The 18328-nt window shown below is 49.2% G+C and overlaps 1 protein-coding gene across 1 annotated transcript in view; it reads left to right on the plus strand.

Moving 5' to 3' along the window:
* LOC121491749 (protein FAM178B-like) overlaps positions 1 to 18328 on the plus strand; it is a 65295-nt gene that overhangs the window by 5699 nt on the left and 41268 nt on the right. Inside the window, 3 exon segments of the mRNA XM_041756939.1 lie at positions 3783 to 3941; positions 10755 to 10860; positions 14705 to 14789. Coding sequence (XP_041612873.1) covers positions 3783 to 3941; positions 10755 to 10860; positions 14705 to 14789 — 350 coding nt within the window.

Genomic DNA, 18328 nt, shown 5'->3' on the forward strand with positions numbered 1-18328 from the left:
AGGGGAATCAAAGGGGACCCCCAGGATTTGGGCCTGAGCACCCAGAAGGTTGGAGTTGTCTAATGAAATTGAGGAAGACTAAGTTCATTTGGGGGATCCCAGGGGCGAGACCAAGGAGATGGCTTGGATCCTCCCTTCTGGAGAGGCAAGCTCAGGAGTCACCACATTTAAGTGATGTTTAAAGTCACAAACTGGATGAGATCACCTGGGAAGCAAGTATATAGAGAGAACAGGGGCCCGAGGGTGCAATGTAGAGGTCACAGTGACCTTGACAAGAGCAGCTCTGGTGGACTGCTGGAGTGCACCTGACTAGAACAGGCCCAAAGGAGAATAGGAGGAGAGGTCAAAAGAGAAAAAATGTGCAGTAGCTGAAGGGGAAGTAGAGTCAGGATACATCTTTTTGTATGTCTCTTTTCCTTTTCTTTCAATTGGTTCCTTCCTCCATCCATTCATCCCTCCATCTTTCTCTCCCTCACACTCCCTCTTTCCCCCAAGAACCAAGTGCCCAGTGGGGCTGGGGTGAACTAGAAGGGATGAGGTCACCTCAGCTGTGTGGCTGAGGGGCAGGATGGTCAACATGCCCTGCATCATCTGCTGTCCAGGCTTTCCTTTTTTTCTGTCAGTCTGAGTTATGTTATTAAACATTGGCCTAAGCAGTGACAGGTCAAATTTTCACACACACTCTTAAGCTAGCATTCTGCTTCCACTTACAAAGGGAATGTTGAGTGATAATATACAGACTTCTTTGGGGCCTCTGTTTTAGGACCCGCCCCCCGGCTGCCACGGTTTACATCATTTTTGTTGCCCAGAGATGGCCATGAACCTACACTTGGCTATTTGCTTTTTTTCCTCAAGTTTTTCTGGTACTCATCTCTGGACTAGATCAGGGATCAGCAAACTCTCTGTATTTGTAAATAGTAAATATTTTAGGCTTTGAGGGCCATACAGTCTCTGTTGCAACAACCACTCAACCCTGCTTTTGTAACAGGGAAACTCCTGTAGATGATACATAAGTGAATAAACATGTGTATGTTGCAGTAAAATTTCGTTTACAGAAATGAGCAGGGGTTGGCCACAGACCATAGTTTGCTGACCCCTGGCCTTGGTTAGGAGGATCCCTGCTCCTCACTGATACTTTCCAGCCATCCCAGAGAGATAGAGAGCTACTCCCACACTGCCTAGAAGCCCAGATAAGGGATGCCGTGCGAGGCATATGGTGAACCCAAAAGGGCAGATGTGGTGGAGCATGGGAACTAGATGGAACCACTGGGTTTGGGCTAAGTAGGCCTCTTTGGAAAAAAGTGCCGTGGTGGCATCATGAGTGGTAAAAAGGGTTGTCTAAGTTGAGACTCATGGATCTGTTTTGAGGTTTCCTACTCAATGGATACATAGACTTAGAATGAAACCTTTTAAACTCTCCTTAAAATCTCAGTAGCAAGAATAACTGTTTTAGCTCTTGACCTTTCTACCAAGTGCATGCATGATTCTGAAAGTCCTGGTTCAGATGTTTCCAAATGCCCCACAGAAAGGGAGTTATCTGGGGAACTGACTTAAGCCAGGTGCTCCAGGCTTTGAAATCGCCGATGATTTTTTGGGCACATGATGTTTTCAAGTAGTACTTCAAGAAAGCTTTTTTGACAACAGCTACTTTGAGGTGGTTGTTTTGATGTGGGATCATTTTGATGGGACAGTTCAACTCTCTGCTTCAAAGAAAATTACTCACTGATACACAAAGCCAGCAGCTTCTTCCCTCCTGAACAGGGGCCAAGGAGGGATGTGGTTCTGGAAGGGGTGAGGCTGCGGCGAGGGGCCAACCACCATCTGCCAGAACAGTTGTCTGTGACCAAGAGTCGCATGACTGCCGTGGATGCCCGCTGTAGAAGAGACCCCCAACTGTCCAGAGCAGAACCTCCCCTCATGCTCTAAGGATTGGCTTGCATCTTAAATGGATGTCATCCTACATTGTCTATTTCATAAAGTTAAAAGACCTTATGTATGTGCTGGGGCAAGGGAGGGGGCACATACCACAACATCATCCTTTATCCTCACTGTATGTACTGGGGCAAGGGAGGGGGCAGTATTTAAACCACAACATCATCCTTTATCCTCACTTTTAGGCTGCGCAGGAAATCCCCAATTAGTTGTATCAGAGTCATCTCAGAACTCTTAATAATGCACATATGTTATATTTGATATCACAAGAGTCCCTTTGTAGGATGATTTCAGGGACAGGGTTAGGATCCTTTTACAGATGAGTCTAATCCCTATAGACTTTTAATAATTTGCACTTTTTTAATATAGAAGCAACATAAGCCACAGATACTCAAAAACTGAAATGGCAAAGAAATTAACAAAACAGAAGATTGTTTTACCATTTGTGTGCTAGTTTGTACAAGCTGCTTGCAAAAGCCTCCAGGAGCAGAATCTCCCAGGTGTCTTAATGTCATCTCCATGCCCTGTGCCATTTCATCTTCAGGATGACCCTGTGATGCGCATCAGCACCTTTTCTTGGGTTGATCAGCCAGTAGTGGGCTGCCAGCTACACTGCTCCACCCCCAGTGCCAGCTGCTTGTGTCCCAGACCCTCACAGGAGCCCCAGGTGCTGTACCTTCTCCAGGTTCACCATCTCAGGGCCCCCGCCATCCTCAAGCAAGAGGAGGGGTGGCAGTGCTTGGAACTTGTTTTACTTTGCTGTTATTATTGTTGCTAAATGTGTGTTCTATCTCTACAAAATCCAGCAGAACACAGTTGTATGAAATAAACAGGAAATGTCTCCTCTTCCCCCTCCCCCCCAAGCCTGTTCCCTAGGGATGACTCCAGCTTACAGTTGGGTGTGTCACGTGTGTGTGTGTGGGGGGGGGGTGTTGCATGTGTCTAAGAATGTGTGTGCATATGTCTCTGTGTAGACCTATACAGACACATGCGTGCACACATACACACTTCCTGTTCTGAAACTGGCTGTTTTTACCCACCAATACGCTGTGACCAGTCCTTCATGATACAGAGATTTACTTTGTTCTTAGGAATTGTCTTGACTACCTCCCTTTTCCCTATTCCCTCTTAAATGGGTCATTAAATCCTGACAGTTTGGCCCATCCCAATGGAGTTGGAATGTATCCTCTCTGCTCCTTCCCTCTCCGAGGGACCCAGCTCTAATCAACTAATCAGACTCACAAAGCAGGGCAGTGCCTGGGCATCTGCACTTTAGCAGACTCCTTAGGGAGTCCTCCGGATCACAAGAGCTTGAGGACCGGGGCCCCAGAAGAGCCCAGGTTTCTTCCTTGTGCGGGTACCTTCCCTGATCCTGGCTTCACCCTGAGCTTTTCCTCTCTGCCTGTGGCAGCACCATGTAGGCAGTTCTGTGGTCAGCCCACTTGCTGAAGGCTATTATGGTGATTTGTTTACCCTTTTCCTAGGCATGCAATGGCAGCCCACGCCTGACTCATCCTTCAGCACCTGGCACCCACATACCGTGGGCGCTTAGTGAAAGTTTGAGCAGAACAAAGCCAATGGGTGGCGCTGGGTTTGGGACCAGGACTTCTGACTCCCTGACAGGAGCCCTGAGGGAGGGGTTGCGATGCAGGACAGAGTACAATGGGGAAGAGCTCCTGCATCTCACAGGGGCTTCCTTTATCAGCAGGTGGCGCTGTCCTACCCAGTCTTTCCCCCACCAGGCCACTGTTGAAGGGCAGGGGCACCATCTGGCCTTCCCTGGCCTCCCTCCAGGCTGCACACTAGATGCACCCGCTGATACTCGGCTCTCCGGCTCCTTGCTTTGCCAGGTTGCTGGTGGAGAGGTTCTCCGTGTCACTACAGGTCATCCCACCAGTGCATCCTGGGGAGACTGTGTTTCTACCTGGACGTCAGCCTCAGCACTGCATCCTGGACCATTCAAATCTGAAGCCACGTAGCCAACTAGAAGCGCTGTTTCTCAGGTAAATGTCGGCATGGGATGGCCAGGCCCCTCATGGAGCCCGATATAAGGACTGGCCCAAATGAGGAAATTCAAAGCTGTGCTTGAGTCAATTTGGATGTGTCCATTTTCAGGAATATAGATGAAATAGTCACACATATCTATTTGTAATATTTAACTTACTGATTTAGATGTACGTACTTCAAAAAGCGCTACATGATAGCAAATATTAGGTCGATTGTGTATTTATTCATAATGCTTTTCCTCCCCTACACCCCAGTTTCATGGAACAACTGTAGTCAGACTCACCATACGTGTCTTTGGTGTTATGTCTCCATCGACACTGGAGACACTTTCTGGGCCATCCAGCAGTTTTCCAGAGCACATCATCATCACTTCCATCTGCTCATTGGAAACACTACCCTTCTTCCATCCATGGGCGATGGTAATAGTAAAAAGTTTGTCTCTGACCAAAAGTGCATGCCATTGGGACAGCTGCTCTGTTGTACTCCTCTGTGGAAGGAAATTTACGTTCATTATCACATAGCCACAGACTGTCTTGCTTTTTAAGGGGATTTCTAAAACTTTACCACAATCACATCCAACACTTGCAGTTATGAGTTGGTATATCTAAGAATAAAAGAGAAAGCCAGTAAGGACTCAGTGCAGTTGTCCACTTGTACTCATGAGGCCAACACCCTGCTGGACCTTGGTGGCCAAGGGGATGGGGAGGAGGCTACGGGGGCCACACCAGCCGGTAGGGAGCACAGAGGCTGAGCTATTTCTGGTCTCTTGAAAGCAGGAGTCTTGTCTTTTCCAGCTATTCAGGGCTTTCTTATGTCTGTTTCACTAATTCTAAAGCCATCTGATTATCACGGGAGGTTTCAAGTATACATAGAACAGTATCATGATTCCCCATAATAGTCATCACTCAGCTTCAACAATCATCAACTCAGAACCAATCCTGTTCCATCTCTACTCCTGCCCACTAACATTGTCCCTCAGGATTATTTTTAAGCAAATCCCAGACACATCTTTAAGTACTTTTGTGTGTGTCTTTAAAAGATAGGACTCTATGTTTACATATAACTTAAATGCCATTATTACACCTAAAAAATACAAATTCTTTATACCATTGATACAAGTCAGTGTTTGGATTTCCTTTATCATCTCCTAAACATGTATTTTATGTTCAAATTAGCATCTGCACAAGCCCTAACGTCACAGGTGTAATATGAATGGTGAGATAATATTACATAGTGTTGGTGCCCCCAACAATTTAACCATTTCCTCAGCATATGTGTTACTTCCAACATTTCTCTTTTATAAGCATTGTAGTAGAGAACATCTTCGTACACAAATATTTGTCTGGAATGTAACCCCAGAAGTGATGTGAGGTGACTGGACCCAAGTGTCTGCAGATTGATAAAGGCTGTCATCGCTATGCTGAGAAGGTGTCTAACAAAGGGATGATGAAAAGGGGAAGGAAAGAAACAACCAGAGCTAAAGAGAAAAGAAGGCTAGTGGTGCTAGTGAAAGGGGCAGGGAAGGAACAGGAGAGAGGAGAGAGGATGGCGTCTCCCAGAGACCCGTGGCCAGCCAGGGTCTGTGTGACAGCAGGTTTCCTGTCCCAGACTGGACGGCCAGCAGGAAGTGTTTGACAGACGAGATGGCCTGTGCAGCGGTGACCTGGGGGCTGAGCAGCCCTGCCAAATGGGGCCAGGTGGCTGGCCAGCTTCCCTGGAGAGAGGAATTCAGGCCCTCCTCCCTCCTGTCTGCTAATGAAGCACCAGAGAGGCTGCCTCGCCAGCCCCCAGAGCCCAGGGCCTTTCTGGAGGAATGCCCACCGCCTTCCACATGGTCAGGTCAGGGGGCCCTGGCTCTGTGGTGGGGAAGGGCCACTTCCTGAAGGTCACCACTGAGCTGTGGGGTCACTCTCATTTCCTGTTTGTGCCAAGGACTTCAAGCCCAGACTCAAGAGAGGGAAATAGTGGTGCCATAATGACCACGTTGTGTTCAGCCGGAAGCATGAAAATGAAGGAAAAATAAAAGGTTACTTGATCTCTCAAGAAGCAATATGATTCCATTCTTTTTGCTATACAGAAAGCCAAACTTTGTGAGATCACAGGTAACTTTTATTTTCCTTCTTACGCCCTTCTGATTTTATGAATGTGTTTCACTTTCAATATTAGAGGCTTTAGGGGGGAAAGTGAACGTGATTTTTAAAAACCACCTCTTGAAATAGATCCACGCCTCCTTACCTGTCTGGGAAGAGGGACATCCACCCCCCAACCCCCACTGTACAAAGTAGGGACTCTTGCACAGGTCGCTGGGCAAGTGTGGTAGGCCTCGATATCTGGGCTCCAGGCCTCTTCCTCCTGGGCTGCACCTACCTACACAGGTTTCTGTGCAAGAACACATCTCCTCCTGGGTCAGCCCCAATGGTGCAGCAGTTTAGCACCGCCTGCAGCCTGGGGTGTGATCCTGGAGACCCAGGATGGAGTCCCATGTTGGGCTCCCTGCATGGAGCCTGCTTCTCCCTCTGCCTGTGTCTCTGCCTCTCTCTCTCTCTCTCTCTCTCTCTCTCTCTGTGTGTGTGTCTCAATAAAAAAATAAAATCTTAAAAAAAAAAAAAAAAAACCACATTTCCTGGAGCCCACAGCCCTGGGATTGGAGATGGCCTGGACCATCCTCTCTCATTCATCATCCAGCCGGATGTGTGACCTCAGATCAGTTCCCTGGAATCAAAGTCACATGCTTTTATGCCAGAAGTTGGTACCAGGGGCTGAACTTTTCCCTCCCTTGACAGCAGTTCAAAAGGAAAGCCGATCCCCCTGAGTGTAGAAGCGTTGGGACCAATGACCACATGCAGCTCAGAGGCCAGAGCAATCTCCATGGGAAGGGTGGAGATTGCCTGCTGAATTATTCGTGGTCCTCCCTGGGCCCCCACAAAGTGCACTGGAGTGTCAGGGGGTGTATCTGCCACTATTCCTGTGAGGTGTTCGCAGTGTGTTTCAGGAGCCCTTCCCTCCCTGAGCACTTCTGTAGGCTGGAGGAGGTGGGTGGGTCTGAGCCATCACTGTAAATGTGCTTGTGCACTGAGTCTCCCTGAGGCCTGTGGTCCCAGCTCTTGTTTTGCCGGGACCTCTTCCTCTTCCTGGTGTTGCTGGCAGGCTGGTCTGAGGACCTGGGGGAAGAGTGAGTGGATGGGGAAAATTGAGGGGTTCCCACAGGACCGTCCATATGGACCTCGGCTTCACACAGGATGGAAATCCAATGTGAGCCAGTAGAAAGTGAAAGAGTTTACTGAATATTTAAAGAGAGATACAGACGGAGCATCCGGAAGAGTGGGAAAGGAAGAGGATACGACGACTTTTGTCATAGTTCAGGGTCTGAGTTTTTACTGAGGTTGGTGGTCTGATGTATGTGTCCCCTCAGACATCCTGGAACCAGTTAGAACAAAGAGGAGGGCCCAGGTTTTATACCTTGGAGCCAGGGGTCTTGACATCCAGATGTCTAGCTTCGGTGGTCTGAGATCTGCATATGATAGCTTCTTCCCATCCTTGTCACCTGGTCCTTCCTTGGATATTATTTATTCTAGGGAGAGAATAAATAACTCTTTGTCCCTTACAAGGAAGACATAAGCTATTTGCATTACAAGGCATGTGTAAAGTGAGGTGGGAGTACAGGTCCTAGCAAGAATAGAAACAGGATAAGAAGCAAAAGAAAGAAACGGCTTCTTTTTCTCTGGGGGTCTCTCTAGTTTCCCTGTCTCATAGGCATGCCAAGGTTGAAGCCCGGGTGAAATAAATTCAGCAGTTACAGAGTGTGGACGAAACTCAGCGCCCAGCTGGCTTCAACTGCCCCCAAAATAAAGAGCCAGCGGAAGCAGCCAGCCAGGGCGTTGCTGGGATCCCTGGACTTCTGACCAGAAGGGTGCTCACTCATCTTTAAACAAAGGGAAGAAAAAAAAGAGCAAGGATGAAAGCTCTGACCATTATTCGTTTCTGTTCTCCCTAAGCATTTTACTTTAACTTGCATTTGAGGAACTTGGCAAAGACATAGAAACTGATCCTGTATAAATAACTACAGTTGGTGCTTATCCCTCTGCCATCACTTGGGATTCCCAAGGCATTTCAATCCTTTGCCCTCTGGGACTGCTGCCCAAAAAATAGATGAAGATACAGAGCCTAGAGGAATGTTGACTCGGGCATTATCAGGAACACACAGTCCAAGTCGAAAGTCACAGCTCTGCCCAAGAGCCCAATCTGCTGACCCACGCTGGCCTTTGTTTTGTTTGATTCCCCTTTTGGACCAATCCCCCTCTCAGTTTCCACCCTGCCCCCCTTACTTCCTTCTGCTTCTGTGGCTCTCTGTCCTTGCCATGGTGATGGGGGCGGGGGTGGGGGGGTAGCAATATTCTGACTGTGGCTGCTTCTCATCCCAGGTGGGAACCTCTCACTGGGATCCTCAGAGTTGACAGCTGGGGCTTCTCCCCCAGCCATGCCTGCATGGCATCTGCTGGCCAGGAGGCTCTGTCCCTCCCCTTCTCACTCTGGGGCCCTCTGGGGCCCTCCAACATTCTCAGGATGACTTCTGACTTATCATTTGCAAAAGGCAGAGACACCCACCTGGACCTAGGGTTAGCATTCTTGGCTTGTGGACATGAAGTGGGTTTTTGCAAATTTTAACAATTGATTCTATAACCCCAAGTTTTTGAGCTTTCAGTGTACACACCTACTTTCCCTACCCTTGTCCTCCAGAGTTCTGCCACAGATCAAGGCAGTGTCTGCACAGTCAGCCTTGTCCCTTGCATTGAAGATGAGAACATTCGTGGTTCCACTGAGGTGAAGCAGCACTACCCGCCCAGAGTGTGCACACTGGGCTGGTGATCCAGCAGCCTGCAGAGATTCCCTGCATCTTGTGTTGCTCTAAGCACAGAATTCCTTGAAAGCCATTCGTTTCAAGGCACAGCTGGACCCTGCCCTCTCTGCCTATCTCTTGCTCCTTGTCTACAGGCTAAACCTAACTGGGCAGCAGCAAACTTGAAGACATACTGATCTTTTCTCTGGCAGAAACTGAGCTTCGAGGCTGGCATACCCAAAAGGCGATGTTGCAAACTGAAGAGATACTCTCCCCCTCAGAGCCGCAGTTGGAAATGTGTTGATCTGAGCCAACAGGGGCTTGTACAATCAATTCTCCCACTGAGAAACTGGTGGGGTGCCCCCCTGAGCAGAATGCCAGAGCCAGAGTCTCCTTAGAGTCCCTGGAGCACCACCAGCCTCCTTGCCACATGGCCCCCGGCCAGGACCTGCCAATCTGTGAGGTCTTCCAGGCATTGTTCACTTCGGTATTGTCTGCATTCAGGGCGCCGTGCTTGAACCATGCACACATTGCAGGGTCAGCCTATGAAGTGTCCGTATGACAGAGCACGTGAATTAGAGCCGAGTGTGCCAGCAGTCCTGGGGTGCACACGTGTTTGTATGTACAAATGTCTATTTTAGAGCGGTCAGCTTCACAGACATAGGAACAAAGGCACTTTCTCCTCTGAACTTAAATAATTTGGAAAAGAAATATACAGTTTGTAAATTGCCTGGACATACTCAAAAAGACAGCAACTTGGCTCAGAGGAGAATCTTTGTTTTGGAGCATTCTGTTCCTGGCAGATTAAAATAATGTCATTTTTAAAAAGGAGAAGAAGAGGTTGGGCTAACTGAAGAAATTTCTATCTAGAATCATGACTTCAAATGCTATCTGAAATGTTCTTCGCATGAATTTGGCCATTGAAAAAGAACAGACATGAAATTACTTTTTCATTTCATAGAATTCCTATTTATTGCCTTTGGGACACCATCTAGGACAAGAGCTCAAAGGAGCATTCACAGAATGCAGAGAGAGAACTACCCCAAACCGAGCCTTCCTGGGGGTAACCAGAACAGTGGTGAAGTCCAGCCAACCCCTCTTCAGTGACTTCCAAAGCACCTTCTACCAGAGGCCCTACGACCACATAAAATATTTCAGCTTATTTTGCAGGGACCTGTAAGGCAGTACAGTTCTCAAAGCTAGGCTCCTCTGCGTGCTGGCCGTTCGATTCTGAGAGCTCCCAGTAGCAGGGAGAGGCCCAGCAGCCCCCCCACCCCACCCCACCGTGAGGGTAAACCCAAGATGTGGGCACAGACACGAGGTGAGTCTGCATGCCACCCCCTCCCTGCCCCCGACTCCGCTCCTCCCATGGTTTCTGAAGGATCCTCTGTGGCACCCTTGTTGGTTATTTCCTTCCCAGAATGGCTCCTTTGTGTTGTTTTCGCATCTTCTCAGGTGTCCTTTGTTTCGGAAAAACACAAGACAGGGCAGAAACGCTATGTGTGTGTGTAACCAGACCCCAGACGCGGGCCCCACGTGGGCCCCGCGGGTAATTCTGTCCGCCAGCGCCAGCCTGGGGCCTTAGGCCACAGCTGGGACTCCTGGGTTCTCTCCTTGCCTCCACGCAGATCCTTTTTGCAACCTTGGTAAACACCTTCGTTTTCTCCTCCGTCAAGTGGAAAGGACAAAATGTACTGTCCAGTCGTGTGTTTAAAACACTGAGAGATATTCGTGGAGATCAAATGATTCTGGTGACGATGTGGGTTGTTTTCCCTTCTGACAGCTTCTGGCATCAGGGGCCCCAAGCGTGTTTGTCCGTAGTCATTGCTGATGTGCTTCTGGTGTGGTGAACCTAAAATATGGAAATCCCCCGCCACTTTACAGAGATAGGCCTGTTGAGGAAAGCTGCCAGGCCGCTTATGTGGAGGCCGCAGCCCCCCTCAACCCCCTCTCTGACCTCACTGCTCTGCTTCCGCAGCTGCCCGCCGGCCCAGCAGCTCTCCTTCCTGCACAGAGGCCTCCTGAGCAACCTCTACCTGCATACTCGGGACTGCCCCGTGCCCCTGCTCCAGTGGCTCTTCCAGGTGAGGAGCGCAGACCTGCCACTAGATGGCGGGAGTGCGCTGGCCCAACACCCTGGGCAGCACTGCTGTGGGGAGGATGGGCACGTCCCTCCTCTGGCCTTTGGGTGCTGCTGGGTGTGTCCCACCCGGGGCAAGAGGAGGGAGGCAGCTTATGGTGACAGTCATCCTGAAGTTCAGGGACTAGCCTGTGGTCACGCTCCACTGCCCAACCAGAGAGTATGCCTCATGGGGTGTCACCTGTGCCACCAGAAGCCTTCTCTGTGACTCCTTGCTACTCAACAGGTGCTTCCATTGTGTCCAGGCTCCTCTCTACCCCCAAGTCACAGGGCCTGACTCTGGTGCCACAAGTGGCCCTGCAGCGCTCTTGGCATTGTGAGCGTCCCTGTGAATTTACAGCTGGGTGTGCCCAGGTGTTTGAGCATAAATGCCCTTCTCTGTGGAGTTGTTGGGTGCCTGGAAAAGTCAAGAACATTCGCTCTGTCTTTCCGTTTCTTCTCTTCTGCCTGCCTGTTGGAACAATTTGCCCCAGGGCAACATGCATTCAGCCCCAGGCTTGAAACCTTAGCCCTAAAAAAGATAGAAGCCAGCAGGGATAGCCCAGGAACCAACTGCTGTCATCTGAATGCAAGGCATGAGGATGCTGGCCTTGGCCTTCTCCCAGGGCCATCCCTGCCTGGGACAGGCAGGTTACAAGTTCCAGCTGGTCTCATTCCTGCCAGTTGGGGCCTGGACCCCAGCTGTAAATTAGAGCCACCCTGCCATGCAGATTGTTCTAGGAACTCCTCAGCCTGTGCAGACTGGATGCCTTCCAGAAAAGGTCCTTCTGCTCTCTCCTTTTCCCTTTGGGATCCTTCCCATCCCGCCCCTCCCTGCCCCAGAGGAAAAAGACACCCTCAGCTCCTGGGGCCCTAGTGTGTGGCTGTTGCCCTCACCCCTCCCCCAGGCCCAACTGGGGAACAGCAGGCCAGAACAGGGAACAGTACGACCATTCTTCTCTGGCCCCTAGTCCACACAGTTTCTCTTTGCTCCTTGCACAGTATATGACAAAATGCACAATCAGGCATTGGGAGGCACAGAGAGCCCATGTGAGACGTCGCCCACAGAGGGTCCTTGTGTGACCCTGACACGGCATGGAGTGCCTTCCCTGTCAGTTAGCCTGGGAGCAGCAGAACTTGAACCATGCCTGAGCTCTTCTCCCACATGTGTCACCTCTGCAGGGGCCCATAGAATAGAGGACCCAGCTCCGAGACCAGACAGACACTAGTGAGTTCCAGCTCTGCCACAACTACCCTGTGACATTGGACGAGTTGTTCAATGTCAGCTCTGTGTCTCAGTGTCTTACTCTGAAAACAGTCCCAGGTAAAGACTAAGTGAGAAAAAAAAAAAAAAAAGACTAAGTGAGAAATTCCTGTGACCTCCCTTGTCCTTATGGTCTCACTATAGCTCTGCCCAGGGCCTAGACATCATTGGGAAGGGATGATGTTAGTGCACAGGTTCTGGTTCTCCATCTTCAGGAAGGAGAAACAAAAGCTCTCCCTCCCCCACAGCTGAAGCCAGATAAGTGAGGGGTGCACTTGGCCTTGGGAATCTTCTGGATGAGCCTCTGCCCAGCATCTTTGTCTCTGGGGGGCGGGAGGGAAGAGCAGGGCAGCTGATGTCTGCCAAGCACCACGTACAGTGACCATGTGGCCACACTACAGGCCCTAACAGGATGGATTCTGATATTTTACTTTGGAGGTCTTGGTTTTCCTGTCACTGGGAACATATTTTCCTGTATAAACAATAGCATTCATTCATTCATTCGTTCTCAGGCAGCGTTCGAGTTCCTGCTACATAGTAAGCTCTAGTGATAGAAAGATCTTAGAAATGGTGTTCCGGGTAAGTCCACAGAATGTGGCCATGGTGCTCAGCCTACTTCAGAACCCCCCAAGCATATTCCCCATTGTTAGTGGGCAGAAATCCACAGAGGCTCCCTAAGGCTGTTGGTGGGATTCTCCTAAAGGTGCAGGGGTTGTTCCTGGGATCTAAGCATAGAGATATGGCTGGGACTTGGAAAGAGTTGGAAACAGGATGAGGAAGGTTTAGGATCCCAGGAGAGGCCTCAGTTTCTCTATTCACCAGGCTCTGTGGCTAAATAAATTCCCAGGAAAGAGAGCTTTATTGGAACAACAAAGGTTAAGTGACACACACACCCCCACCACCAGTCTAATCAAAAGCAGCTAGGTGAATAGGGTCACAGGACTGCCAGGGCTCATGTGTATGCCTGGGGTTGATCAGAGAGTTCAGGGATGGGTGAGCTAGGCAGATTTTTCCAACTCTGCTCACCCAACTGTTTCTTTGGGAAGGACATCCTGAGTTCCCAGGGAGACTAGATCCTGCTGCCCGCCACTCTCCCTCCTCCTAGTGGAGTGTACAGTGGCAACTGGGTGAACAGGCTTTGGCCTTAGTGCTCATGAACTACTAAGCTCATCACTGAAGTCCTAGTGCGGTACCTGGAGCAAGGTGAGCCTTGCTGGGAAGGGTAGCCAGAAGCAGGTAACATATGCTGTCAGTGAATGTATGTTGTTGGGAAATGATAACTCTGAAGAAGTTACAAGAAGGTGTGAAAGGAAGAGGCAGGCAGAACTCTAATATCATAGGTCAGATATTTGGGAAGATAACTCTGAGACTCAGTTTCCCTGAGTTTCCCTGGGGAGTGCTCCCAAGAGCCACACCACAGGCAGAGGAAGAGTAACTGGGAGAAAGAGCTGAGTGGCAGAACAAATTCAAGAGGCCACAGCCAGTTCTGCAGGGTGCTCTGGAAGTGGAGTGACCCTTTATAGTTGTCCCAGTTGAGGTGACAGGTCCAGGCCTTTGGACTCCAGCATCAGCCAATTATCAGACTAAGGCTGCACTTAGGGGGTATGACCTTGAGTGAGGCCCTCCCTCCCTGCAAGGGCAATGCTCAGAGAGGAACTTGGCTCAGGGCTCTCAGTAAGCAACAACCCCAGTCCCTGGGGATGAGAGCTTCAGGCCAAAGAAGGGATGTGCCCAGAGTGTCCACCGCAGCAGGCTTTGCTTAGCCCTCTCAGAAAGACAGTATAATGTGCAGCATGGCTGACCACAAGCAGGAACAAGGCTGCCAAGGCGCTGCCCCACCTCTAAGACTTGACCTCATCTGTGTGTCCCCAGGCTGGTCAGCCCTTGTGGGAGAAGTGCTGTCCCATTGTTCATCTCCATGTCATGTTCTCTCCACATTCCAAATCCCCAGCATATGACCCTTGGATTCGAGGAGCATTCAAATAAGGATCCCAGTGAGTTTGAGTCAGATGGGTAACCTTCAGCCCTCACCAGGTTGTTTGAGGATCTGTACACAGTACCATGTCCTTCCCAGAGCCAGTGGTCTAAGATGACTGTAAGTTAAAGCAGTGACCTGGAAATGATGTAAGGATCATGGAGAGTAGCTGGTTCCTCATTGTCCAGCTGAGTGTACTTACAGCTTTTGAGCTTTCTCTCTTCCCTACACTGGCCTCTGCTCTGGAGAGGCATGGCTATGGCCACAGGTAGTGAGGGGCAAAAGGACCAAGACTCTCACACAGGGAGGTGGACAGAGTAAGAGATTTCAAGTCACATAGGCCTGAGATAGAATTCTGGCTTTGCTACTCTGGGGAAGTTGCTTGATCCCTCTGACCTTGACTTCCTCACCTGTAAAATGTCAGTAATGGCAATATCCTTCTACCATGTGGACTTGTGAAGGTTAAATGGGATTTATTTAATATGCAATAATAGAGATTTACTACCATTATACTATACTGCTATTATACCAGCTAACCTAAACTGCCTTTTTTTTTTCTCCTCCTCTTAGCTGCTGACATGGCCTCCAGAAACTTCTTCAGGAGCCTTTGGTCTCTTATGGGATCTCAGCATGGATGGGCTCTTCCATCAGACTGGTCAGTACTAGGGAGCAGGGTGGAGACTTGAGCCCTGAGTACCCAAGCTCAAGTGCCTGGAGCCCAGCATGTTGGAAAGGTGCTAGTGGGGACATTGCATCACCACGACAGGGAGACATCAGGCCATCTTTGGCTCTGGCTCCAGCATTAGTAAAAAGCTGAGCCAACAGGCTCCTTGGCACCTTGATCTGGCTTCAGATCCATATTACTGTGGCCAAGTTCAGGCTGACCTCATAGACTCTTGGGATCCCAGAACAGTCTGGAAGGCGAATTTTCTGGATTTAAGGAGACAGCTTGCCTCTGAGTTCTTCCCAAGAGTTCCAGTTTGCTTGGAAGGGTTTCAGGAACCTTTGCATCAAATTGGGGAAGCTCTTTGGGTTGGAGTCACTAAGGGGGAGGGCCTTGAAACTGTGCCCCCACCAGCAGTCCCCCTTGGCTCCTAGGACATCAGAGGCGTCCCCGAGTTTGGTCTGGGTAAAAATGAGAGCCTTGAGTCTATACCTGGGTCCTGACATTGAAAGGGTGATTTAAGTATCTTTATACTTGAGGATGTTCAGAGATCCACAGAGCAGTCAATTTCCCTTTACTGGTTGCATGCTTCCCAGGCTGTCCTCATTTGGTACCTGAACCCAGACTCTCGGGCACCAAAAAATATGTAGCCAGTGGAAAGATGCTTATGGCAGACAGGAAGGAAGGATTCACAGGTGTCCAGACCCCACCTTTGTCCACAGCTGTAGTCTGCCCGCCCACCCACTAAAACATGAAAGCATGTAGCTCAGAAGGCCAAAGTTACAGACCCAGGATGTACCATTAAGCCTCTGCCCCACCAACCCTTTGGATTTCTGCTTTTGTGCCTCTTGTACTTCAGGAGTTGGCTGAGCTGGGGCCCATCTGTCAAATGAGACTATTCCAGACTCCTCCTGCTCCCCCCTTCTACCCCCCCATCTGCACACTGGGACCTTGTAACTGAGGTCTTCTGAATAGCAGCAGTCCCACATCCCCATCCTTTTCATAACCTCTGCCCCTGCAGCCTGAGCTGCCCTTTCTTGAGCCTCTGCAGCCTCCTCTGTAGCACGTTTGCCCTTTTGGGGGAACAGAGACCTTCCTTGTCCTCCTCTTCTCCTCCATGCAGTGGTATGTGTCTCCTCCTGCAGGGGCAGAGGGGACATCCCACTCTTCTTTGCTTCTTACCGCATTGTCCCTGATTTGCCCTCCATCAGGAGGGGCCAGGAACCTGCTCTAGAGTTCTAGCCAGTTCAGCTCTGACTCCAGAGCGTTTTTCATGGCATCACCTGAGAATCCCGCTTAGGCTTCTCTTTGTCTCCCATTGGAGTAGAAACTGGCCTAGAGAATTCCAAGCCCAAGGCTGGGATCTTGACTGATTTGGGGAAAATTTAAGGCCAGGTCCGCAATAGAATCGAAAGCAGGGACTTAAACATATTTGTTCACCCAGTAGTATTAGTCACAATAGCCAAAAGGTGGAGGTAATCCAAATGTCACTGAAAAGTGAGTGGATAAACAAAATGTGGTATATACATGCAGTGGAATATTATTCAGTGTTTAAAAGGAAGGAGTTTCTGTCACATGCTGCAATGTGGATGAAATTTGAGAAGTTTATGCCAAGTGAATAAGCCAGCCACAAAAGGACAAATGCTTTCCACTTAAGTGAAGTACCTATAGGTGTCAAATTCATAGAGACAGAAAGTAGAATGGTGGGGGCCAGGACCAAGGGGAAGGGACAGTGGAGGGTTAGTGTTTCGTGGGTACAGAGTTTCATTTAAGGAGGATGAGAAAGTTCTGGAGGTGGACAGCAGTGATGGTTGCACAACAACTTGAGTGTACTTAACACCACTGAACCGCGCACTTCAAAATGGTTAAAGTGGAAAATTTTATGTTACGTATTTTTTACCATAATTAAAAACAAACAAACGGGTGCCTGGGTGGCTCAGCTGGTTAAGCGTCTGCCTTCAGTTTAGATCATGATCCCAGGGTCCTGGGATTGAGTCCCACATCAGCCTCCCCGCTCAGCAGAAAGCCTGCCCCTCTCCCTCTGCCTGCCTCTCCCTCTGCTTGTGCTTTCTCTCTCTGTGTCAAATAAATAAAATCTTTAAAACAAGTTTAGAGACAAGAACTAGATACCAGAAGAGAATCTACAAAAAACTGGAACTAAAAATTGACCACCAGTGCAAGAAGCATGTGCAAGGTTAAGTTAGATCCAGGATTGAGGCAGACCCGGTGGCTCAGTGGTTTAGCGCCACCTATGGCCAGGGACGTGATCCTGGAGACCCCGGATCGAGTCCCATATCGGGCTCCCTGCATGGAGCCTGCTTCTCCCTCTGCCTGTGTCTGTACCTCTCTATCTCTCTCCTCTCTGTATTCTCATGAATAAATAAATAAAATCTTAAAAAAGAAAGTTAGATCCAGGATTGATATAAAAGGAAATAATGCTGCTCAGATTTGTTAGCAACTTGAGGTGTTCTGAATGTCTTGATCCTCTGTGCAACACAGTCCCCTGGGGCAGAACCTGGAGCTGCCTTCCCTTCCATTTGGAGCTATGATTGGTGTTTGTCTTTTCAGGTTGCCTTGCCTTTCTCTTTTGTAAAATGGGGAGATTTGCGTATGTGTACATTTCTATCCTTTCCTGGAGTTTGTGGTGACTGGCCATTTTCCCCATACTGTCCTGGGAAGGCTTTTACACTATCACCTTTATTCCAGCATGTTTCTTAATTAAAAGGAGATCTGAGATGGGCCCAGGCTTCAGAGCAAAGTGTTAAGGTGTGCTCTGGGTGACTGGGGTGGAGGACTGAACAGAGTGCAGGTCTAGGGGTCACTGGAGGTTTTTTTTTTGTTTGGTTGGGTTTTTTGCAGGGGGGGTCACTGGAGTTTTAGGGTATGGTGGATACTGTTTTCCTAGATTAACAAGCAGCGCAGGTCACCAGTTAAAAGCTCCTTGATGAACTTGGAGATTCGAATATTTCAGGGGGATGTTTATGCATTTATTTAGAAAACATACATTGAGTGTTTCCTGTAGTCAGTACCTCCCTAGGTGGCAGAGGGAGATACAGAAATGAGTAAGGTGTGGTTCCTGCCCTCAGAAGGCTGACAACCAAGTGGGAAGGGATGAAATGCACAATTAAAATAGGAGATGGACACAGCTACAAAACTGGGGGAATTCTAAGGAGAGGGAGATTACTTCTAGCCAGGTGGGGTTGTGGGTATGAGGAGGCTGGAGACAGGGAGTGCTTTGTAGGGGAGAGGGCAGTTGATTTATCTCTCAAAAGATGTATAAGGCAGGGATTGCAAATTCACTTCTATGTGGGGACCAAGTGAGTCCGAGACTAGAGAGCTCTTGCCCTGTCTAAGGCTAGTAGGTCTGGTCTTGCCAGATCTCTCCATTTTTGAGAGAAGCTATGTTTTAGTTAGGATGTACTTTGACTATAAGTAACAATTAAGAGAATTAGTACTCAGTTAAGTGAAGTTTATCTCACATGACAACAAATCCAAAGGGTGTGGGGGGGTTTCTATGGTATGTTCAGCAG

The sequence above is a fragment of the Vulpes lagopus genome, chromosome 5 (genome assembly GCF_018345385.1).
Source record: "Vulpes lagopus strain Blue_001 chromosome 5, ASM1834538v1, whole genome shotgun sequence".
In the NCBI taxonomy this organism is placed as follows: domain Eukaryota; kingdom Metazoa; phylum Chordata; class Mammalia; order Carnivora; family Canidae; genus Vulpes; species Vulpes lagopus.